The sequence below is a fragment of the Fulmarus glacialis genome, unplaced genomic scaffold, assembly GCF_000690835.1.
Source record: "Fulmarus glacialis isolate BGI_N327 unplaced genomic scaffold, ASM69083v1 scaffold5313, whole genome shotgun sequence".
Taxonomy (NCBI): Eukaryota; Metazoa; Chordata; class Aves; order Procellariiformes; family Procellariidae; genus Fulmarus; species Fulmarus glacialis.
Window position 1 is genome coordinate 17,622 of NW_009203460.1, and position 25,045 is coordinate 42,666.

A 25,045-nucleotide genomic window follows, 5' to 3' on the forward strand; every position below is an offset into this window, starting at 1 on the left:
AGAGGGCAGGAGTCAGACCTGCCTTTCTCAAGACTGGCAAAATTGTCTGTTCCTCTTCCACAAATTGAAACTTGGAGTGGTGTCACAGCTGGGGTGGCTTGGGCTTAATTCCTGTAGTTTCGTCTACAAGCTGCAGCATAGCCCTGGGCAGGGAAAAGACAGACCTTGCAGAGCACATCTCTCTCTGCTGCCTTCTTTCTAACCACTGAACTACGGTGCTTAGGGATATTGTTTCCTTTGGATTGGTGTGGGGTAACTGATCCAGGCAGGCAGCAGGACTCAAATCTGAGGTCTGCAGGAAAGCCTTCGACACACCAGGAAATGAAAAAAAAAGTTAGATAAACTCTGTGGGTTAGTCAAGCAGCCTTGTGTTAGCATGGGAACAAAGCCAGTAGATTATTTGCCTTTTAGTTAAGAAAACAGTAGTTCTCAAAATAATACACCTAAAACACTATAAACTTGTTTAAAAATGGAATATTGCAAGACCTTGCCTGCTTGCAGTGAGCTCGTCTGTGAAACATGCAGCCAGAGCTCCTCTGCCTAGTAGGGAGACAATATTAAAAACAAATGAATAACTTACCAGCCCCAGGTGATTTGGGCTAGATTTATTCCCTGCTGTGGAGATGCTTGTGCAAGAGAGAGAGTTGAAAAACTGATGCGGCTAAGGCTGCTTGGCTCGCGCTCTCTGATGGGCAATGGGAATTTCTCTCTTGGAATTTGTTATAATTGGGCTCTTCTCCGATCAGCTCCCAACTCTTACAGGTCCAGCCCCCCTGCACAAGGAGTTAGTGTGTCTTGAACTATTTCAGGCTCTCTGAATTCAGTCTCAGCCTCTTCCAGGTCTGTTAGCACTGTTGTATTTTTCCAGCTTTTCCTGCCCTTGGTCTCCAGTCTTACTGAAATTACGGTTTTTTGCATGCAGAAAAGAGCAACAAGTAATGCAACTTTAGACTGTTAATTATCAGTTGGCATTTCATAGTTCTCAGGGGATAAAATATGTTTTCCCATTGATCTTCCTGGGCTATGCCATTGACCAAAGATGTGGGGATAATAATATTTTCAGATCAGTAATGAAAGGATAGTTCTTTTTTCAAATAGCAGATAAATGAACACTAATGTGATACATGTCATACCAGTGGCTGAGGTTGTAAGGTTTCTTGATCAGTTCTCAGCAGTTTGTGGTTATGGTGTTCTAAAGCTAGTATAAAGGTGGAAAATTTGGAGGAAAATATTAGGTAGCCAGGGAGTGAGCAAGTTGTCTCACCGATTGCCCCATCTGCAGCAAACAGGATAGTTTGGGCGTTCCTGAACCTGTAGCTGTTGAACACGGTAGAGTTAATACTGGGAGATGGAAAAGCTGTTTTGGCACAAACCTCATCATAGAATTACTGAGAGAGACTTTTCTTGGGCTGTTGTTTCCAGCAATACAAGGAATAGATTTGGCTGAAAACAAGAGGCAGAGAGGAGCCTGAGAAGAAGTTGTTACTTTTTTGACTTTCTTTTTAAATAAGTGCTTCTTTTTTTGAGTTAAGTAAGCCAAAGATATTTTTTGCAAGATACAGCACTCAGTACAAGCAGTTATTGAAAAGCTGTGTGAAAAGAGGTCTTACTGAACAGTGAAAAGCTTTGGGAAGTTTTCCCTGCTACTCCTGAACGGCGGGCTTAGCTTTTCCCTTTGTCCCCTTGCAATATTGACATGACAGAACTTCAGTAATAACTTATCTTCACCTGTTGTTGGGTGGCCTGACAGCATTGCACCGCGTCTCTGCTTGAGGGCAGGATTATTGGTGTTAAAGCACATCAAGGAAGACACCTTGGTGGCACCTGCATTCCTGACCAGAATAAAAAGTCTAGCAATAAACGAACTTTGAAGGAGCAGTATTTGATAATCTTTTTGAAAAAACAAGATGTTGTGCAATAAGAAGAAAATTATTAGCAGTTTATTACTGCTTTGTGTCAGGATTTCCTTGTTTGATACAGCATTGGTTTATGACAGTAAAAGCTCTAGCATGCAGTATATCACTTTGCATGCGTTTTTTTGGTCCTCTTTTCTGTGGCTGAACACACAGTGCTCCAAACTGGCACGAGAAGTCATGCTCAAGGAAAAGGAAGAGGCAGTGTCGTGCAGAGGATTCCCTTGCTGGTAGTTCATAGGAGCTGCTCTGCTCTTGCATTGGCAGAAGTGTGGTTTGCATACACACGTGCACCTGGAGAAGGCTGGAGCACCACCCACCTTCCTCCAACGTAACTCTTTAAAACAGAATGAAATGGGGATAAAGAGAGAAAAAAAGTATGTGGTACACAAGATTAGGTTTACATACCCAGAAAACCAAAGGTAACCAACCACCTCCAGAGTCATCCTGGTGACTTGAAAAGAAAACTCAACATTTGTTGGAAATTTAAAAAAAAACCTTTAAGCACTTGGATCTCAAGCTGAACTAAGTCCTGAGATCACAACCTTGTGCTTTGCTTGGCCCAGAGCAGAGATGACTCTGTCTAGACTAAACAGGAGAGTGTTTTTGCTGCTGCCCTCACTGAAGATGGGGAGAAGGTACAGCACAGTGGGCTACAGGCCTGGCCAGCTGCTGGAGCTAGGGCACCATTGCAGCTGTCCTGTGGGGAGAGTGGGACCAAGCAGTGTTGGTCATAGCAAGACTTCTGTCCCCTACCCGTGTACTCGTCTCCTCTGTTGTACTTGCCCTGGGGATGACAAAAGTTGACCAAAATGTGGGAGTTTGGCTTTTTTACTGCTTTTTCCAAGTCTGAAAGCTCACTACGGTCTCTGAGTTTCATCTTGCACCTTTTATTTTTGTTATGGTCTTTGCAGAAAAATGCTCTGAAGAATATCAGAAATCTATATGTATTTACACACACGCACACAATTATCAGTGGGGAAGACCAATAAATTCTCTCTCGCTGAGTGTGAGAAAGGGGCACTTGGCTCCTGCTGTGTGTCCCCCTGTCCCTGGGTCACCATCTCATGCATTTGCAGCACTGCAGCCTCTCGCTTGGTCTGTGACTCCCGCCTGCCAGGTGCGATGGGCTGGCACGGTATAAGTTGCACTGAAAAGCGTATTGCACGCAGCTTGGCATTACAGCTTGTACCTGACATGGTCCCGCGTGTTCGCTGCATCCTGCTGCGTGACCTCATGCAAATTTTTAACACACCTGGAAGAGCTAACATTTAAGAGGTCTGATGAGAAATTTGCCGTTGACTCACATGGGGGAAGGTTGAAAGCAATTTAATAAGAGAAAATGTTTCCTGCTCATTCAGTCCTCTTTCAGATTAAAGTTATCACAAAGAACCAGCTGCTGTTAGATTGTTTCGCTTATCATTATATCACAGGATTATCTGAAACAGTCCTTATTCCTGTTGCAGCTATGTGTCATACACATTGTAAGCACTGATACCATTTTTGCAAGCGTTTGAAATTTTTCTTCCTGCAGCCAAAAACTTTCTTTTTGCAATTTTTTTTTTTTTTTTAGGATAGGTTTCTCCCAAGGTACTTGGCATAATAAAGAGGTATGTTTGCTTTTTATAGGTAAGGTGTACCGTAAAGGTGCTTAGATAGTTTAAAAGTTTAAAATGCATGCAATTTTAGAATGCATATTTCAGTAGGCAGGCAAACATTAGATTTATTCATAGATAATAATAAAGAATGCTTAGGAACAAGGAATATTACCTCCTTGGCCATTGCTTGAGTCTCCTTAGCCCAGAATTTGACAACCTGCTCAGAACAAACGTATGCCTCCCCATCCCCTCCGAATAAAAAAAAAAAGTGTTATTGTCCTTTTTAATGTCAGCCCAACTGTTTTTTCCCCTCATACTTAGCTTCATGCATTCCATTGCTTACATGCATATGCAGGAAAAAAAAAAAAAGGAAAAAAGAATAGGTCTTTTGGGGCAAAAGGTCAACCATGTGATGACTTTGAGAATTTTGTGTTCTTGAGTAATGAAGATATGTTTTGTTGTGTTTCAGTTGCTTATGTTCTTATGTGTATTTTAGGGAAAGTCACGCTATTTCACGGGTATTTCCCCTTCAACATGGAATCCCTTAGTTTATCTGGATTACAATAACTTGTGGAGGACCATGGACAAGCTGGGAAAAGAGGTAGGCTGTGTAAATTGCATCTTTTTCCTGCAATGCTCATGTCACCATGAGTAAATCTGGTTTGTTTTTTTTTTGTTTCTGGCAGGCTTTTTTATTGCTTCTTTAATATAAAAACAAAACAAAACAAAACCCAACAAAAACCAAACATCCATCAGGAAAGATACCTATGTTGCCCAGGAACTGTTAGAAATAACAGGGCTTCCTCACTGAGAGGGGGTGGGACTAGGTGATCTTTAAATGTCCCTTCCATGCGATGATTCTATGAGAGGATACAAAAAGATCTGTAGGTGTCTAAGATATCTGAAAAAAATGAGGTTGAATCTCAGAGTATGTGCTTTCTCATGCCAGGGAAAACCATTCCACGAGCTGGGAGATGAGAAGGGTTTTTCCCCCTTCCCCTGTGACATCCTTTTTAAGTAAGGATGATTCTTTTTTGTGGCTGCCTAAACTGGGCTCCAGTTTGGCTTCATAGTAATTTTATTTCTAAAATTCTTAAACAGTAAATGCCTTCAAAATTCAAGCAGTACAACTGCAGATCTTCCTGTGTGTAGCCCCTGGAGCATCATGCTGTCTTTCAAATATTTATCATCAGTTGCCTTATAATCCGGCTGCAAACCAGGGGCCCTAGCTTACAATAACCTTCAAGCATAACTAAGTGTATTCCTGCAAAGTTCATTGCGTTTATGTGGTTTTGCAGAATCAAATTTGTGCATGATATTACACACTTTTTTGTCAAATAATAGATATTTTTTAAAGATTCAAATATAAGATAGTGTCCTCACATGTCATGGTACTTACATGCAATGGATTATTATTAAGAATTTAACTGTCTAAAAATAATTTAATAGTATCTAGACATTTTTGCTCCCTCTGTAGTTAACAAAGAGACATAGGGGCCTTCAGATACCCGTGCTGTAACTGACTGAATCTCTGACTGGAGAAAGAATTTTTCCCTCAGCTGTTAGAGGACACCAAGACAACTAAATTAGAATAGACACCTCCCTTCTGGATGACTGAAGGCCAGATGAGTCCCAACATATGGATATAGTACATTGGTCAGACAAAGCTAGATTTAGTGATCATGGTACAATTCATGCCCAAAGGTGTGAATGGAAACTATTCCATTTAGTGAATTTATTCCAAATTTACAGCCATGTGCAGGGGACAAAAGCAACTCCTGGCCAACATATCGATCAACTCTGTGCTACTAACTAGCTATGACCAGGCAATGATATAGTACTGAATAATTTCTTGAATATTTTGCCTCTCTCCAGATTCCTACTGAAGCACCGTGGGATGCTCCGCATGCTGAAGAATGGGACAAAATGACCATGGAAGAGCTGATAAATAAGATTTGCTGGACCAAGTACATAACTCTTTATTGACTTTGAAATCCAGCTGCAGAATGATAGTGGCTCCCTGCCAAATTCTGGGGTACAGCTGGGGTACAGGCGGTGAGAGAGCAGGACGTGGTTGAGATGAGGCTGGTCTTTGTGATGGGCTGTTGTCAGGCGGTGGGCGAGGGCCTGTGGAGGATAAAGTGGTACGCAGAGCTCAGGTTGGCTGGCAGATGGGATTAAAGGTGCTGGGGAAACCTGGGGTTTGCCTCAGCAGGCCCGTGCACACGAGAGTGACAGCGTGGGCTCTTATCACCATGCTTTCTCTTCACTCAGTTGGAGAATGTGTGCCTTTGTCTTTAGGAAAAGCAACATGTAAATAAAACTCTGCTTTGTAGGTATGAATAAAGATCACTTGCAGGCACCGAAATGGAGGCAGAAGGAGATGAGGCGGCTTCCCCAGCCCCAGGGTAGGCTAGGAGCTAAGGAGTGATGTCCTCTCGCTCAGCTGTGTCTTCTCCTGCGCAGTTATCATATGTGTCTGCTTTTACTGCGTGAGCTGCATCATGTGTACCACGGAGCAGGCAGGTGCCGCTGGCACATCGGAGAGCAGCACCCGTGCCAGCGGGCAGCTGCTTTCCAGTGGTCACTCAATGGATGGGGCAGCGCAAGACCCGAGGAGCGGGGGGCGAGCAGCTGTTGGCTCTGGAAACTCTGGAGAAGTTCAAATGCTGCTCCTTGTTTCAGCAGTAGTGCCTCCTGGGCCTCCGAAACCCTTGGATGGAAACAAGGCAGCCGAGGCACCCTTTTGTCTTGCTTTTCACCTCCGTGGCTGGTTTGTGCCTGAGCCTGGTCGGGAGCTCCGTGTTTGTCCCAGCAAGCCTGTTGCTGTGCTTGCTCAGCTCTGCCCGTTGCCGTCCACCCTCTCTCTGCTCCTGGGAAGCTGTCCTTGAATGCCAGCCAACTCTCCTGGGCCTCTTTGCCCTACAGGGTAGTTTCCCATGAGATGCTGCCAAGCAGGTCCTTGAGGAGGATAAAATCTGCTCTTCCAAAATCCAGGATTGCAGTTCTGCTGTCTGTCTTACTCCTCTCAGGATCTTAAACTCCACAGTCTCATGGCCACTGCAGCTGAGGCTGCTCTTCACCTTTGTATCATCCGACAGGTCTTCCTTGTTTGTGAGTAGCAGGTCCAACAGAGCATCAACCCTAGTTGGTAGGAAGAGGGCCCAAGGTGATATATTGCCTAGAAAATGGCCAGTGTGTTTTATATGCCTATGAGGGACCACACTGTACAAATAAAAAAGGCACAATGTTCAATATGGGGTGACAACAACTGGAAATACTCTTTTCTTCCTTTCCTTTTTCAATTAATTCTCTTTACAAGGCAAAGAGAAGTGTGCTCGTATGAGCACTTCTATCCCCACTTGCTGCGCTGAGCCCTGTGCTATTCTGTAACGCTCTCCTCCCTTGCATTCAGTGTCTTTTATTTGCGCGGCTGTGCTCTGTTGGCCCTTTCACTCTGACTGTGGTTTAGCACTGTGCCTGCAGCTTCCTGACCAAAACCTTCTGTGTGAAATTATTTGGCTGGCTTAAATCTTGCTCCAGTTCCATGTGATACAAGGTACAGCCATTTGGACTTTCTCTCGCTCTCTGTGGCATCGTAGTTTTCTTTACAATTAGTTTTATGAGCCGTTTGCCTGCAAACTCGGTCGCTTTGAACTACCCTGTGCACTGGCTCTTCCTCTTCTAGTTTTTACTGTTCTCCTTAGTCAGGGAGCGTAAGCAGAACTGGCTTTATAGTGATCTCTCCTTTAACACGCTTCTCTGCAAGACTGCAGAGAAGTCTCTACTACCAATGGTTTTGTGGCACTCCAGTTTTAATGGATGTGCTCAGCTGAAATACCCAGTAAAAAGCCATTTTAGATCTTCAAGCCAAGCCAGATTTTTCTACACATAGTTAAAAACTGTAGTGCCCTAAACAGAAAAGCTCTTCTGCAGCATTTTCTGTATGACTTGGGTCAAGATTATAAAACATTTGTTTGTCATGTGCCACAGATCAGCATCTACTGATCCTGGAGAGACTCTTCACGTTTCTCAGGCCTGAACCTGCTACAACTGTTGAGTGTCATGGTGCTTTCGGGGTTGTTGCAGGGGGTTCTTGCGTGCAGGATGTTTTCATATCCTGGCTAATGAAATAGAGGTGTCTAGACTTAATACCCAGGGAAATGAGATTATAAAAGTTTATAAATTACGTATTTTAGCCTAGGTAACTTGCAAAGTGCCTTCCTTTAGCAGACGATTATAAATTCGTGTTGTTTTATGAAACTTCACCCAAGTCAAAGACCTTTCACCTTCTTTGCAAAATGATCTGAATTCTCTTAGTGATCTGTAGCCACAAATGAAAGAAATGTGAATAGCCAGGTCCTCATTTCCTGCTGCTCTAACTCTGTTTACATTCAGAGGACTTACTGTGGTAGGCAGCTGACCCTCTCCTTATATTTATGGCAATGATTACCAATTTGGTTTCTCTGGGTTATTTACCATGTCTGATTCTTGGTTTCACTAAAGGTCTGTGCAGCAGTGTTACATGGTTGATGGGGAATGTCTTGGCCGTGTGGCTAGTTGAATCCCTCGGGACCCATCAGACCTTGGAAATGATGTGCCCGATGAGCTCCCCATGGAGCATAAATGCAGAAGAGTTTCACTAACTGGTTACCAAATGCATTCTCCTGTTCAGAAACATATTTGTTCTGATGAAAGGAATAGCAGCTGGGAAACTACTTAAAGAAATAACTAAGGTGAAATCAGTGGGAATTCAAACTGAATGGGTAAAGGGAGGGAGGGAAGTGCTGATATAAACCCATTGAAACAGTCTCGCTACAGACTAAAAAATGAGACAGATATAAATCATCTTGGCTTTTCTGACTTTGGGAAGGCAGCCCTGATCGAGAATAACAAAGAAAATCCTGAAAGCAGTCAAGAAGTCACATTGACTCACTGCCTGTTTCTGCTCCTGTGTCTCATGCAGAGCTGCTAAAGAATTTGCCACCTTCTTTGTGAATGTCAATGTCACATCTGAGCCTCATGAAGTCTCCGCTCTCTGGTTCCTGTGGTACGTGAGGCAGTGTGGGGGCACAGCCAGGATTTTCTCTGTCACCAATGGGGGCCAGGTACAAAATGTCTCATATTCTTCCTCCTCTCTTGAAACCGTAAAGAGCAAGTGGAGTGTTGTACCCATCAAAGCCCTGCAATTAATGAAAAGAGGACGAAACACCAAGTTCATGTGGCACCAGAGAAAATGGTGTTCTTATGGGGTGGAACATCCTCTGGCTAACTCTGTACAATGAGGAATTTTATTAGCTAGACTTTGCGATAAATTGGGACAATTTAATCAATTGTTTTTTCCTGCATTCACTTTAGCACAGTCCTTTTGTTGCTGTTTTGTTGCTTTTTTGCCAATTTGTTTTCTATGGGACTTAGCACATTTGAATGTTTTCAGGAGTTCAAAGCAAGTGTACTTCAGAGTGAAATACGTTTTTTTGGCGCTGAAGCCTCTAATGACAAGGGTTGGAAGTAGATAGCAAAAGGCCCTTCCTTCTTGGGTCAGCTCACATGGCAGCATGTTTTATGAGGTACTTCAGACTGTTTCTTGCCTTGGTCATGGCAGGCACCTGGTTGCCTGCAGAACATCATGGTTTTCATGTGGTTGTTCTGGATGAAGTTTCAGAAAAGAAGAGAGAGGGCTGTCAAAGTAATTTGGATGTGGTGTGTCAGCACCCTTTACTAGCTTCCTACCTCGGTTAACGCAGCTTCAGAAAGCACGTCTGCAGCATTGCAGACTTAAGCTACCAACAGCAAAGTGGAGACAGTACCACACCCTTCCAAGTGTGCCGAGATAGGGAGACGTTAAGAGAAGTTGCCTGGAGAGATGTGAAGTCTCCATCAACATCTCTTCATTGGGGTAAGAATAGACAACCATCTGTCAGGAAGGGTGTAAGTAGACCTAATGCTGCCCTGAGGTAGGAGCAAGACCCAAGAGCCTTCTTCCTCAGGAGCCCCTCAGCCGCATTTGCTGTCCCTCATCAGCAACTGCTAGATGTTGCAGCAAGAATTAAAATTAATCCCAAGATACTCATGGCTAAACAAGACATGGAGAGGGGAAAGCTAGCCTGGGAAGAGCACTTCCTTTTCTTTGTGCCTGGATGGGGCAAGCTGTCTTGGTTTCTACCATCCTTCCCTCTCCCCTCACCCCAATCAAAATCAGCTGAGCAAAAACGCTAAAGGTTTCTTGGCGGCCATGACGAGTCTTCTTCAGGCAGCCGTCTCAGTCTTTCAGTACAAGACTGTGGATCCTTTCCTCCCTGCCAGTACCAGCATCTTATACGTAAAAGTGAGCTGCTTGATATTACGCTGGTAGCTGGTAGACAAAAGAGGGTTAGTGCTTCCCCTGAGCCTCTGCACAGACATCGCAAGGAAATATGTGTCACAGATTGTGCTTTTTTCCAGACAGCAATGTCTTTGTGTTTTCCCAGGGACAGATAAAGCTCATTGCCTGCTGCACTGGAGGCCGGATCCAGTTAAAGATCTGTCTTGCTTCTGGGCTGGTGCAGGGTTTTGCTGTACAGATGCAAGTTGGTGTCTTTGTCGTACATGAGGGTTTTGGTAGCACAGTGATGGGTAAAATACTCAAAACCTCCTTTTAATGAAGTGACATATTTATACTAGCTAGAATATCTGCATTATATTTGTTTGTTCTCTAGGCTTCAAGAGTCTTTAAGCCAGCTAATTGAGGAAGCCATTGCAAAAGTGGTTTAGGCAGCAATCCCCACTGAGGCTCAGGTTTATGCCTTCACTCTTCTGAAAGTCTGGGCCTCTGTGCACCCTTAGGACTTGCAGATTTGTCCTGGAGTTTCTTGGTTATGAGCAGAAGTCATATTCAATGTCATTGTGATTAATGCTGGTGATTTTTTGTTTGTGTTTCTTTTCTGTTTGTTTTTTAGGAGAGGAAGTTTAAAGGGGGTTCTGGTCAGATATCAGAGAAAATAATGGAACGCCTCAAAGGCAGAGTTAAACTGGAGAGACCTGTGGTCCGTATTGATCAGACAGGTGATAATGTCATTGTGGAGACTCTAAACCATGAGATATATGAGGTAATTTGATCAGAATAAAAGTAGAGTATGCATTTAGAGGGGGAATACATCTGCTGTAGCTCTTAGCCAGATGTAATCAGGAAGTACCCATTTGTGTGTGTCTATTTCTCGGACTATGCTGACACTCTGTGAAACCTGCTTTACGGATTTATTTATGACTGGGTCTCTTCTTGGTGTTCTGCTAGTTAGTTTCTGTCATTACTCTGCCTTTTCTGCTTAACTTTTTCTGTGGTTATATATTTTTACATTTTAGTTCTGCATTGAGACCATTTCAAAGAAAGGAAAAATAACGTTCCTGTTCATATCTAAGTTTGTGGTTTGCAGAACAAAAAAAGGACATTTCAAACACCTTTAGTAAGATTTTGCCCCTGTGCAGTGGCGCTGTGAAATGCTCTGTCAGTACATGATTACCCGCAGTGACACCCACGAGGCAGCAGCTCCCTTCTACACACAGAGCCCAGCCTGCCACGGGGGTTTCTGCAGGACCGTCATGGTCTGCAAGACGCCTGTCTCACCGGTGTCAGCGTTTGGAGGATATTTAGAGAAAGTGAAAAGAAAGGGAAGGGGCTGTTTGGCAGAGAAGCCAGTCTAAGGATGTCCTGGAGGAGGGCCTGTCTTCCTCCCCCAGGGATTTTTAAACCACTGGCTTCTCCCTCCATGCTGGCTGAGCGGCAGCCAAGTCAGCAGAGACAGCCTCCCTGCACTCAGCGGCCCCACCAGCGTGAGAGCGCTTGAGAGCAGCAGCGTCTGTTGTGATATAGTGTCACCCTGAGCCCCGAAGCAGAGCGTCCTTCATCGCTCCAGTCAGAGACAGGACCTGCGAGAGGGATGGAGCGTGTTCAGGAAAGCTGAAATCACCATCGGTGTTGCTTGTCCTGAAGTAGTACCCTGTGAACATGCACAAAAGTGATTTTTTTTTTTTTAACAGCTTATAATTTGGACAAATGAGGGTCATATTTTCCTGGGGATGATAAAAGGCAGTTTTACCTATGCCATAAGATCTATCTTGTCCCATTTCCACACCTGTCTCCAGCCAAGTTTCAACTCTGGTCCTGTAGTGTCCGGAAAGCTGTCAAGAATCAGCTAACCACAAAACAACATGTTTTTTCCAGCTCCTTTTTCTGAAATGGCAGAATTATTTTGGTTACCTGGAAATATCTGTGTGGGAAAGCCAAGTAGCAAGGTCAGGAGTGGGAAAGCTGTTAACAGCTAATAAGAGCATCTTTCAAACGTGTCCTGGGGGGCAACCTCAGTGAGAGGCAGCGCCTTGTCTGTACTGACTGTGGTTTATGTTTCAGGGCAAGTATGTGATCAGTGCTATCCCTCCGATCCTGACAACGAAGGTTCATTACAAACCAGAACTGCCACCAAAGAGAAACCAGTTAATTCAACGTTTGCCTATGGGGTGTGTCATAAAATGCATGGTGTACTACAGGGAAGCCTTCTGGGAGAGGAAGGGTATGTGGGGAAAGTGAAGGACTCGGGAGCCCCATGCTACGTGAATTTTGAAGCTCTGCTGTCTGGCAGGGAATAAATCCAAGAGGGGATTAATCGTGCAAAACCCCCAAACCAAACACACAGAAAAGTGAAAGGTAAAGCTCCTTAGAAGGAGAGCTCTTCCTCTAAGCTTGAGTGCACACTTTGTCCCAAAGATGAGTCCAGACCCAAATAGGATCCTGAATCTCATTGTTGCTAGCTGAGGAGGGACGACTGAGAGAGAAAGCAAGGTTTCCCTGGGAAGCATTGCTGAAACCTGCAGTGCACAGAAGCAGTGACCATGCAGCAGCAGGTCCCTGCTTCTCCCTGCCAGGGACAGAGTTAGGGCAGCCAAAGAGAATCTACAGCAGATGACAAGGAGAGCTTAAGGTGTAAGCAAGACCTTTCCCTGTTTTTAATCCTCTGTTCTACAGACTTGGTATCTCAGAGGACTGGAAAAAGTAGGTTAGCTTTTTGTTTAACTTAAGATATTTTCTCCATGTGCTGCTACATCATGTGTTTCTCAGCTTTAACTGATACCATTTCCAGAACTATTTGTATGAACAGATCCGTTTCCACTTCCTATGTAATGATACTGAGAGTTGCACTGGGCGAGAATATTTCTTAATCAAAAGAATATAATTTTGCATGTTTCAGGGCATAAACTGGCCATTGGAATTAGAAAGAAATGTAGGCAGGTTTATACACTGTTATCTATGTGGGACTTTTTGCATGTTCATCTGAAACATGTACTGATGTGATACTAGATTAGACTGATTACTGTTATGGGACACCATTCCTGACAGTCTTATTGTTAGCAAAATCAATTTGTAAATTTAAGCCCGCAGTGACCGGATGTAATTATACTGAGTTTTGTTGCTGCGGTTGTTGTTACTCATGGTTGAAGTTACTCATGGAATGAACCATCATAGTTCTTGCTAGATCTATTTATTTTTAATGTTTATTGCTCCCAATATAGAAAACCAAAGGGTCTTGCAACAATCCACAGAAATTCCTTGCTAAGTAATAATGGAATTTAAATATGACTTTTATAAGTCTGTGTACAAAATTTCCCAGAGTCAGAGGGAAGAGAGCAGAGAGACTGTTACAAAAGCACTTCGGACATGTAGGTATTATTGGTGACAAAGGAATTACTGTACAATTCCTTTTATGGATAATTTTCCTTGCTCATTACTATCAGAAACAGTGATCTTCAACAAGTTTCTCTGACAATCGTTTTGTTTTCTTTTCCTTCCTTAGGTTATTGTGGTTCCTTCATCATTGAGGATGAAGAGTCCCCAATTGGAATAACCCTAGATGATACGAAACCTGATGGATCTTTCCCTGCCATTATGGGGTTAGGAGCTTCTAGCCCATACTTACAGATGTGTATTTCTTTTTGTATGAAGGAGTGGGAGGAGGAGGAAGAGGGGAAATGGCCAGGTTACATCAGTGGTGCCCACTCCTCCCACAGTCTTCATAGAGGGAGGAGAGCACTTCTGACAAGCCTCTTGTGCCTCTCTAGTCCGTATAAGCTTTTAGGTGAAGCTGCTCCTACAAATAGCCTATTACAAAGGAGATGGTTGGGAAGGAGTTGCTGAATTCAGCTGTAGTTCATTTTAAGCATTCAGTTAATGTTTTTTTTTGCTGTGGAGTAGATTTAGAAATAAATCCCTTTCTTACCTAGCTTTGTGAGCCTGTATTCAGCTTATGTTGGGCCTTGTATTTAGCACCTGGGCCGAAATGAAAATGCAGTTGTCCAAGAAATCCTCATTTGCCTCCCCTGCCCATGGAGCTGAGGCAGGACAACAAATGTCAGCTGGTGGCTGAGTGGGGCAGCAGCTATGCAGTGAAGAAACTGGGATTCTGAGGAAACTGCCAAGTAAAAAAATTGTAGTTTGGACAAACAGATGGGAAAATATGTAACAGCATTGACTGGCTTTTAAAATAGGTTAAGCCAATATGAACAAACAATCTTTACAAACGTTTCTACTAATTTGAGCTGAGACTGCCAAAAAAAGGCCAATATAAATGTCAGGCAACTACTCCTTAAGTATCTGGCAAGGAAAGCTTGCCACTTCTACTGAATTGTACATGTTTATGGGCATATTCAAAGCTTAAAAACTTCCAGGACCTGAGAGCAATAAGCCTCCTCCAAACCCCATATGGCAAAGTTTCCTACTTTCTCCTTGTGGATTTTAAAAGAGTGCAGGAACATACTTCATCCCCTGGGTATCTCCACTAAGGTCAGATGAACTAATCATCAAATCTGTTTCCTTCAAGCTGAATAAATATTAATCACAGTTCTTACAGGACTGGTCCATGACACTGTGCAGTGCTTGTCAGAGCAGCAAGCTCCCATCACTTACTACCATCAAATGACACGGGCAGTGATATGGCCAGCTGTCTGTGAGACTTCAAAAGCTCAAGGAAACTCAGGGTCTCAGTCCTTTTGGATAAGACCTAGGTATAAGAGGGTAGGCAGTGCAGGCTAGTTTGCTGGACACTGTTGTCTCTCTGCCCACTTTGGGTATAACTTTGCTCTCCTGAGTCAGTGGGGATGGAGAGTTCATTTTCACGGAGCAAAATGAGGCCAGTGCTGGCAGCTTTGAAAACATACTTGCAATCCGCAACTTTCTGATCTGGTAGCTGCCAGGCAGTCCTCTGCACCTGCCCCCTGGGAATGCATACTTTCCCTTTCAATTAACTCCCCAGGGTACCCCGCACAGGCCTTTTCACACGTGTGACCTGTAATTACTAAGTGATGAAGTATGATGAAAAATGTCAAGCCGATTACATACTGGTAAAGTGCTTTGCCCATCTTTTTTAGAGTCATTTCAAGCGAGAGCTTGCGAATCAGCTGGGGTGCTGACACTGCGTGATATTTATATGCCATATTTTTCTTTTCAGTTTCATCCTTACCAGAAAGGCTGTTAAACTGGCCCATCTCAGTAAGGAAGAGAGGTAAGAGTTCAGAAACTGTAAATATTTCAGAAAGAAGTCAGTTCTCTGGGATGCTGCCTCACAGGAATATGTGTGTGGATATGTGTGCGCATATGCACGTATACACATGCTCAGTGCAACTACCAATACTGGAAATTGGGGCAAAAATGGAGCATTTAGCCTAAACAGGCCAAGACACTAATGCTAATATCCATCCAGTTATGGATATTTCTGAGTTTCCAAGTCCTGCCCACTCTTCCATGTTTTGACTTATCAGCTCTGTGTCTCTATGTGAACTGAGAATATTTTTCTGAAGACATTCCCAGACTGCATTCCCACTGAAAGATGCTTCACCCTAGGGATAGGGAGCGCTGACATGCATAGTTTTGGGTGTCCTTCACATTCAGACTGGATGATAAAATTTTTAAACGTCCGTGTTTACAACAGTATGGTTTCTCTATTAGTCTGTGAAATGAACAAACAGTACTTTCTAAACGTGATTTTTGGTATGCATCCAAGTGAAGGAGTAGTTCTGCTTAGGAGTGTGAATAGTATTCTCCAGCTCATATTTTGTTCTCAGCTATAATAAATCTGTAGGGATTTCATTGATTTATATTGCTTCTCTTCTGGTCTTACATCAGTGAACATGAGAATGAATTGGCTCTGCATCCTAAAATAACTGTACAAAGATTTATTTTTTCAGAGCTCATTGCCAAAATCAACCTTCATTTCCCATTCCCTGGGTCCATTTTGGATGTCACATTTAGGCATCAGCATTTGAACTAAGCATTAAGATAAGAACTTGAAATCAGACTTAAAAACAAAGCCAAACCCAACTTTCTTTCCAATGTATTGCAATAAATGTGATTTTTTTATAAGAAGAGCAATAGCTGAGAGGGGTTTTTCCACCTTTTTTTTTCTGACTCTGATTTTATTTTCATATAGGAAGAAGAAGATCTGTGAGGCATATGCCAAGGCAATGGGGATGGAAGAGGCTTTACATGTAAGAAATGCATGCCTGTTTTCACCTCTGTTGTACAGTAATGTTCCTTCTTTGTTCTGGAGCATGAAGCCAAAATTTCTGCTAAAATGTGTACCTAAAATTGCATGTTGTGCCATACAATCTGTACTCCCAAGGGGAGGGCAGCAGCATCTAGTACAGGAAGAAAAGAGCTGCCAGTCTCACTCTTTACAAGAAAAGAGAAGGCAGTGCATGGTTTAATTTGTCTTGTCATTTCCCCACGGGAGGCTAGTGCTTCTGTAAAAGTGCAAAGATTTGTTTTGTGCAGATGGATAGCATCAGCCAGATGACATGGCACTCCTTTGACAGGTATCTTTAGCCTGTTTTTTCCCTCTTCAGAGGAGATTTGTTTTTTATTTCCAATTTCTCTGCCAGTGTTTCACTCTCTAATGTTTGCTAATACTTACAGCCTGTGCATTATGAAGAAAAGAACTGGAGCATGGAGCAATATTCAGGGGGTTGTTACACAGCCTACTTCCCACCAGGCATAATGTGTTCTTATGGAAGGTAAACCGGAGAATGTTTTGCTTTCTAATTTACATTTCTTAGCTCATGTACAATGATATACTTTATGCAACACTTATGGCATATGTAGCATATTGGGGGAACTCAAGCCCTCTTTCTGCTCCCCTACTCCCCAGCTAACAAGGATCTCGCTATTGACTTTAGTAAGAGCAGGGTTTCTCTTGTGACTTTTGAGGAAACAAAGCACAGTCACAAAGGGACCTGCTAGAGCCAGGAAACCTTTCCTCGCTACGTTACTTACAGTATTTGCAATAGATCCCTTTAAAGCTTTCTAAGACCTTGAGGGCACACATCTTGGACAGAGGAGAGTCTTCACTGATTGTGTAGGTGGAGCATCAGGTTCTGGTGAAGCCCATTGAGTCACATCACGAGGGGAAGACACAAAACCCTTACATGAAAACTCATTCACTCCTCCCACCCAACAAAGCCTCCCATGCCCTCCCCATGCAGAATTGCTGTATTCCTAAAGGAACGTGTGAGATAATACTGATTAATACTAGGTATATCACTGAAAAGTGTGTGGAAGGCACGGTTCAGACAGACAAATCTTGTATCTATAGCCAAAGACCAGACAAACCATGTAGCACGTCGCAGCGTGAGCTCCTTAGCATGTCCATCACGGAGTTACACCCTGCCTCTGTGCCAAGATGTGTGTGGGAAGAAGTCATCCCATGCACAGACTCTTCTGCTGTAATTTATCTGGACACTTGGGTAGTGATGGGTGAGGCCTCTGACCTGGGGAAGCTGGTGTCAGGCAGACAAGGAAAACCTAATCGGGGGTTAGATGGGAGCCCTCAGAGCAAGCACATCTCTCTGAGGGAAAGGGGGAGCTCATTACCTAAGGCTGGGTTGACGGGGATGCTTGTGCAGCTTTGCCCAGCTGAGGGGCTGGCTTATATGACCCTGTGGGGCGAATGCAACTCCCTGAATGCGGAGGCCTTCAGCCACCATCCCCGTTTGGTGGGACTTGCAGCCAGGCAAGTCCAGCCTCCAAATAGAAGCTGGTATTAGTGACCCGTCCCTGCAAAAACATCATTCACATCCCATTGTAATGGCAGGATAACAACAAAGCTGCCATGCAGAAGATGTAAATCTATCAGCTGCACTGCATTTCTGGAGGCTGTTAGGATTATCCCTTATCCCAGCACTAAAATAAGGCTCATATTATTTTGCACGGGAGCTGGGCACACTGATTTATGCCTTAGATTTTCTCTCTCTCAGATCTTGAGTTTTGTGTAGAGAAGCAGGTAGGTGGTCCTGCAGGGACAGCTTATTGCACCGTGCTCCCCAGCCCAGGTCTGCAGGAATTCTGGAGAACTGAAGTTTGAGCGCTCCATCAAAGCCCATAAATTGCTTTGAGAAGGATCATCGCCTTCCTGTTACTTAACATCTGACATTCTCCATTTGTTTTTGAAGGATCATTCGCCAGCCTATTGACAGGATCTACTTTGCTGGCACGGAGACAGCTACCCAATGGAGTGGATACATGGAGGGGGCCGTACAGGCAGGAGAGAGAGCAGCCAGAGAGGTACAGACTGTTGGTTTGCTTTCAACATCTGTATTAAAAGGTTAGAACGGATGAAGTACAGCTCCGAGGGTCTGATTTTGTGCATCGCACCCTGTAATTGTGCAGAGGCTCCTGGAATTGATGGGGAAGAATCCCAGAAAAGGATGTGAACCAAAGCCTTTCTTTTTTTAAAACTTCACTTAGTTTGCTATTGAATAAAGTGAAGCCAAGAATCTCACCCAAATCAGAACATTATGCAGTGTGTTGCTGCACTGGAGACTTAAAACGAAGCTCATGCTGTGTACCTCATGTCTAGAGGAAAAAACCTTCCAACCTGATGCTGCCCTTAGATATACTACCACAATTTCTAACAAATTAATCACTGTATGTTTTAAAAGTAATTTAAGTCTAACAAATGATTGCAGCTATTTCGTATGCAGCAATCTGGAAATCTGAGCATTGTTCTCATTTTTGATCTATCCCTTCTGCTTCTCCTTTTACGAGAAAGAACCGTTAGCTCGGCTTTATGAATTCATAATGGGCGGCTCTGATAATGTCTAAATCTCTTCAGAATGACACGCATTGGGCTGGGTTCCCAGTCACCGTGAAACCCCTTTACAACAGTCTGGAGGGAGGAAAAAAAAAACATTAAAGGGTGTACATTACAGTTACAACTGCTGTGTGGCAGAGCCACGGAGCTGTTATTTAAGGGAAAATCAGCCCTTTGCTTCCATTTGACAGAACATCATATTCGCCCTATAATCCTCATTACTTGCTCTGTTTCAAGTCACCTAATTTGTCTTTTCTCCATGCCTGTGAGCAGTAGTTATAAAGACGGTTAGCTGTCTCTTCTGGAGACATTGATTTTCCCCGGAGAACGTCCATGATTGTTACAATCAGTTTATTCTGAAGAAAAATCCTCTATGAGCTTCGTACTGCCTGAATAACCAAGAGATAACTTTGTAATTGTATGCTTTGAAAGCCCCAGAGTTGTATCTCCCCTCTTTCTAGTTTGTGCTCCAAGCAGCATCACTGCTAACAGGCTTTGCATCCCGAGTGTGTGGCGGTAACCTCACCTTGCTGTTTCTCAAACTGTCATGTGAAAAAGCATTTTTACTTGTACTCAGGAAAAAAATTAAAATAAACATCTGGAGAAGCTGTAGTTCCTGTGGATTTCTGAGCGAAGTCCTACTTTTTACAAATGAGTCTCTGAAACTGCCCATTTATCCTTAAAACACTGGTTAGGCACACGACTGTTTGATGAACAGCTGTCATATATCTACACAAACTACCAAAACTGCTGCCTCCTCCTTCTCTCTTTGCTGATATAAACAGAGAAATTACTATACATTTTCTGGGTCAAGGCACTTTGAGCTAGTCATAGTTACGCCTGTTATCAATGTCACCTTGCTCTGACTTGCTCTACTTTTCCAAAACTGAAAGTAGCGTGGGTTTTAATTTTTTCTCACGTGGTACAAATAATTTTTTCTTCTAGATATTGCACAGTATGGGGAGGATCTCAGAGAATGAAATTTGGATGCCAGAGCCAGAGTCGAAGGTAAGCAGACTTTCTCGCTGTCGCCCGGTCAGGCGCACACCCCTCGGTCAGGCTGCGGTCCCTGTTTCGGCGATTCCTATGGGGCCTGCCCCCGAGCGAGGTTTTGTTTACCTCACATGCTGATGGTATTCATTTTTTTGACTCGTCCAAGGAATATTACTACCCCTGTCTGAGGGGTGGATGGCCAAGCACCAGGGACAAAGATCTCGGAGCCTGGGGCACTGCAAAATGCAGGAAATCAGCCTAGTTCTGCCCAGTCCCAGGCCATGGTTTTAAGCCAAATGTAACTTCCTTCCAGTCACAAGTAACTCCACCTTTGCTCTCCTGTGGCTGCTCGGGATGACAGAAAATACGCGTTTCACAGCCCTGAGCCTCCTTCCTACCCCCCGTCTGGTCCTCGGGGAAAACCTGTGCTCTCCCCAGCCTAGTGGGGGATGTTTGCCGCTTCCCCACTCGCACGGTGAGGGAGACCCTGCAGTGGTACCATCTCCTCTCTCCCCCAGGATGTCCCAGCCCAACCGTTCACCACCAGCTTCTGGGAGAGGAACCTGCCGTCCGTGCCGGGACTGCTGTGCCTGCTTACCTCTACCGTGTGTTTCACCTCTGTGGCTGCTGCGGGGCTGTTTGCCTATAAAAAGGGACTACTAATTCGAAACTAGTGGGGACCACACGTCCAGTGGAAGTGCATACTCCCTCTTCTTCCCTTTTACCAGATGAGTGTTATTTTTGGAGAGAAGTGGCACAGACAGCTGGAAAGGGCAAAAGTTGTTCTCCTTGTGATTTTTCTTTCTAGCACCGTAATTAATGCACCAAATCTACTGCAGTTGCTACCAGCGAAACAGAAATAAATCAACTGTGGGGGCATTTTTCAAATTTGCCTTTTCCGTGTCCATTTGTTTTGATTGGGCATGATAACATCGATGATATATTCCTTGCACAGGGAAGGCAAAATGCAGATCATACCTTTCCCGTAAGGCAAAGAGGCCTTGGAGAACGCATTCGTTTCCACTTGCTGCTTTATTTTTTACCACACGAGATAATAAATACCCTTATGTATTCACCTTGGTAAGCAGCTCGGAATATCTGAGGTTATTCCTGTAACATCCCCACTGCACAGAAGAGATTAGCATGCCAATCAGATGTAGAATTGCCAAGTTAATTTTCAAATGCATTTGATTAATTATTAATCATCACAACGTGAAACTTAACCACGAGCTGGTTGAAAAGAGGTAATTAGTACGAAGCAGCTCGCTAAACGGCGAGAGAGGAAGCGCGAGTGGACTTTATTCATCCCGCTACTGAGCAAACATCCGTGCTTATCTGTTCCGCAGAGTGCCTGCGTTGGTGCGGCACGGCCACGGCGCGGCTCTCGGTTGCTTCCTGGCCCAAAAGCATCTGATCCAGCCCGGCCGTTCGCTGTTGAAGCGGAGTGAAATGAGTTAGCAAAGTTAAAACCCCTCCAACTTGCAGCAGATGCTAGCTGTTATTTTCCAAATGGCAGCAGCTTCCTGGCTCCCTGTCAATTTGCGGCCCCTCATTTTGCTCGTAATCTGCACTGCCTTCCTCCAATAAGGAGAAATATATTTGGGTCTTGAATTACTGCCTTGTAAATTACAGTGATTGGATGCATCTGCCTGTTCCGCTCTTATTATGTACACGACACACTTAAAATAATTACTTTAGTGTTTAACTGAAATCTGGAATATATGTTTCACAACGTACCATCATTATGTGGTCTTTTTGCCATGAAATGTGAGCGTTGTATGTGTCCATGAACTCAACTGTCATTCAACATGGGTGAAATGTGCCTTTCAATAATCCTGAAACCTTGATAAGAGGAGCTCTTCTATAAACTTTTCTTCAGATTCTTTCTCGTGTTGGTTTTTTGTGAGTTTGCGGAAGGTGGTGTTTCTCCGCACCTGTGTTAAATCACCAGGCACATCACATGCAGCAGCCACCAAACCCTTGCTCTGCTCGATATGATCCATATGTATATGCCAAGAGAAATACCTACCTACCCAAGATGACTTTGCGCCTGGCCTCTGCTTCAACCACATTGGTATGTCCTCTCACTTTTTTGGACCAAAGCCTTGTAGACACTGTAAGTGCAGACGAATCTCAGCCTAGGTGCTGGTGGGCTCCAAACCAGAAGCCCTTTCCAGAGGGAAGGGGTGCTTCAGATGGCCCCTCGTCATCAGATGCGAGCAGGTGCTCAGGGTGCCAGTGTTAAGCACCACACAGAAGAGGTTGTACAGACAGTGCATGTCTCCTGAGCTACTTTGTTCATTGTTCGCAGCTATTCTGTGTGAGGATCAGCCAGCCACTACCAATTTCTCTGGGGGGCGGGGGGGGAAGCCTGAACAGATTATTTATAAGAAAACTGTCAACATTTTCAGCTTCAGCTTTCCCATCTACTTTGCGCTTATGCACTTCAAATTATCCACACTGAAAACGAGAGAGTAGTCTCAGTAGGAAGCAGCAATGTTGGATTTTGAACACACTAAACTGTAGTATTAAATGCTTATTTAAGTGATTTTTTTGACAGGTCATTTGACAGGTCGGTTTACCATCCACCTCAGGAACATTTTAAGGGGGAGGAAGTGACTAACATGAATTGCTGTTCATCTCGAGGGCTCCCTGCAGATTTTATCCCCAGCTCCAGCCATTACCAAGCAGGGATTCCTGTGCGCTAGGACTACCCCGAGCACGCAGCCTGGCACAGCCACAGTGCCCGCCCGAGGGCTCAGGGAGGGAGCACAGGCTCGCTCCTCACAAGCCTTTTGTGGCGTGAAACGGTTCTGCACCGTTACACACTTCCCCCAGAGGGATATTTCCACTGCCTGAAAAACACTGTCCACATCTGTTCAGAAATATTCATCCATACCTGTATTTGTGGCAGTTAGAGCCATTCATTTTTGTGCTGACTTTAAACTTGACATCTGAATTTCACAGCTTTTGTGTGCACATGCAAAAGGCACCCCAGATCACCTGGAGTACACCCTTGGGCTGACACCATCCAGCTTCGCTTTTCACCTTATCCATGCACATTTCTATTGCAATTTGTTTGGGTTTTGAAGTGCAAGTTCAATTCAGCTGAACTAGTCTCAAACCTGTTAAACAGGGCCAGGTACAATGTTCCCCACTTTGCAGGGAAAAAGCACGTCTCACTGCTGTTGGAGTGGTAAGCGGCAAGTGAAATGAGAGAGGTTGATTAAAATTGGCATTTCTGAAACTCCTGCAGCTCCCAGGCACCACGCTGCTGCAGAGAAAGGGCAGCGTTTGTCAAAGATTACAGACCAGTTTCCATCCTGCTTTAATGCCCTTTCTGACAATCAGAACAATTTCCCTGTTTAAACATTAAACATTTTGCTTAAATATTAAACAGCCAGGCATCTTTCTTAAACCAATTTTGAAACAGAATGGGACTGAGTTTATTACCGCTGACAACTCTCCAAGCAAGCCGCTGCCTTTATTAAAACCATGAGGCTGAAGCATCGTGGAAACACCTCTTTCTGCTGGGGACCGAGCAGAGTCCTCACCCAAGCCTTGGGGTGACCAAGGAAAGCCTTTGGTGACCTTCCCTAACAGGGGTGCTCAGTGCCCCAGTTGGTGGAGGAAGAGCCCTGCACCCCCTTGGCAGAGATGGGAGATGCTCTGTCCTCTAAAAGTGAGGGGTGAGACAGGAGAGGCCAAGGTCCACACCAAGTCCACCGAGCAGGGTCCTCACCCAAGCCTTGGGGTGGGAAAGCCTTTGGTGACCTTCCCTAACAGGGGTGCTCAGTGCCCCAGTTGGTGGAGGAAGAGCCCTGCACCCCCTTGGCAGAGATGGGAGATGCTCTGTCCTCTAAAAGTGAGGGGTGAGACAGGAGAGGCCAAGGTCCACACCAAGTCCATCAGCACCAGGGTGGGAACTGAATTGCATCAACTTGCCTGGGAAACAGGAAAGCCTCAGGTGAAAAGGCTGCTCTTTGATGCTTGGAAATAAAGCAAAGACCAGAGCAAGCACTGGCAGAAGGAGCAGCAGAGTGGAAAGAGAGAAAAAAAATAGGCTAAGCCTCCATTCTAGCAGTGAAATAAGAAGCACCACGGAGCAGATAGATCAGGCGGTCCAAAAGAAGCAAGCGGAGATGATGCATGTGAGAGAACCTGCCTCTTTTTTGATTAAATTGCAGGTTTTGCTTACAGATACCACAGCAGCTGTGCCCAAGCCCCTCACAGCATGTCACATAATTAGCCTTTCAACACCTTTGAGAGCCACAGAAATCGGCATTGGGGATGGAAAAACACCCCTGTAAGACTTGTGCGTCCCACCTCCGTTCTGCCCCACTCCCCTCGGCTGCAGCTCCCACTTGTGCAGTGCAGCACAGCTGCCCCCTCCCTGGCTGCCATCAGCCAGCCCCGTGGGGACGGGGACCTCGAAACAGGATGGGCTGCTGGGCCATCAGGAGCTGGACGGGCAGGAGGCATGGGAGGAGAGCTGCCGGCTGGCTTTTTTGCACCACCAGCCCAGGGAGGTTCTCCTTCCCTTGTCACCTGCCCGTCACGCAACCTACAAAATGCCCGGTGCAGGAATTGACAACCCGCCTGGTTGGAAACCCACCATGTGAGAGGTCTGGGAAGGGCCCACCATCACGAGGAAGAAGCTCTGGGTTGCAGGGGCTGCATGCTTTGGCGCAGTGGACGTGAACCTCCCCCGGATCAGGCAGCATTCCTCCAGCTGTGCTCCTCGCGCGGAGCAAGGGGGAGGTCTGACCACATTCACCCGGGGTGGTAAAGGTACATCCAGCCTCAAAAGCCACTCTGGGCAAGCAAGTGGTTGCAGGCTGCAGCCTGCGCCCCGTCTCTTCGATAGTCATTCACCAGCAATACTTTCCAGTCCATGTTTGATCCAGCCTCTGATTGCATGTTGTTTGATCTCTTTTCCCAGGATGAAACATAGCCCCAACCACAGGCACAAATTAGCATTATATATCAGAATAAAAATACCACCCGGGGGGATGTGCCAACGTTGCGCAGTCTGACGGGTCGGAACGTGCAGGTTTCCCACCAGTCGGTTCTGCTGCCTGGCAGCAAGGGCTTTCCCTGGCCAGAAACCATGCCGGGAACAAGCTGGGGGCTGGTCTTACATTCTCTGCACAGAGCTCAGCTCCCAGTTCCTGACAGCAGCATCATAGAAAAATGGACAAATCCAGAGGGTCCTCTTCTGTGGAAACATGATTTTAGTCGTTTCTCTTCTTTTCCTTTTGGGCTGTTTCTCTTCCATGGAGCAGTTGGAAACAGGCAATTTTGCTTTGTAAATGTTCCCTGCAACAGTTGCTTTCCACACACACACAGAGAAAGCAAATTTCATCTTGGTGAAAATCCAGAAGGGAAGATTAAATGTGCTCTTTGTTAGTGAACTGTAACTTTTTCTTTT

The 25,045-nt window shown here is 44.8% G+C and overlaps 1 protein-coding gene across 1 annotated transcript; it reads left to right on the plus strand.

The window, feature by feature from the left end:
- Positions 1-3,953: 3,953 nt before the first annotated feature.
- On the plus strand, positions 3,954-20,562 carry LOC104074494 (amine oxidase [flavin-containing] A-like). Its single transcript, XM_009574635.1, is given in 12 exon segments — positions 3,954-4,112; positions 5,387-5,478; positions 8,478-8,619; positions 10,450-10,599; positions 11,898-12,057; positions 13,336-13,432; positions 14,986-15,039; positions 15,964-16,021; positions 16,449-16,546; positions 17,981-18,092; positions 19,567-19,629; positions 20,133-20,562. Coding segments are annotated over 12 exon segments (1,341 nt in total). The 3' UTR covers positions 20,289-20,562.
- The last annotated feature ends 4,483 nt before the right edge of the window (positions 20,563-25,045 follow it).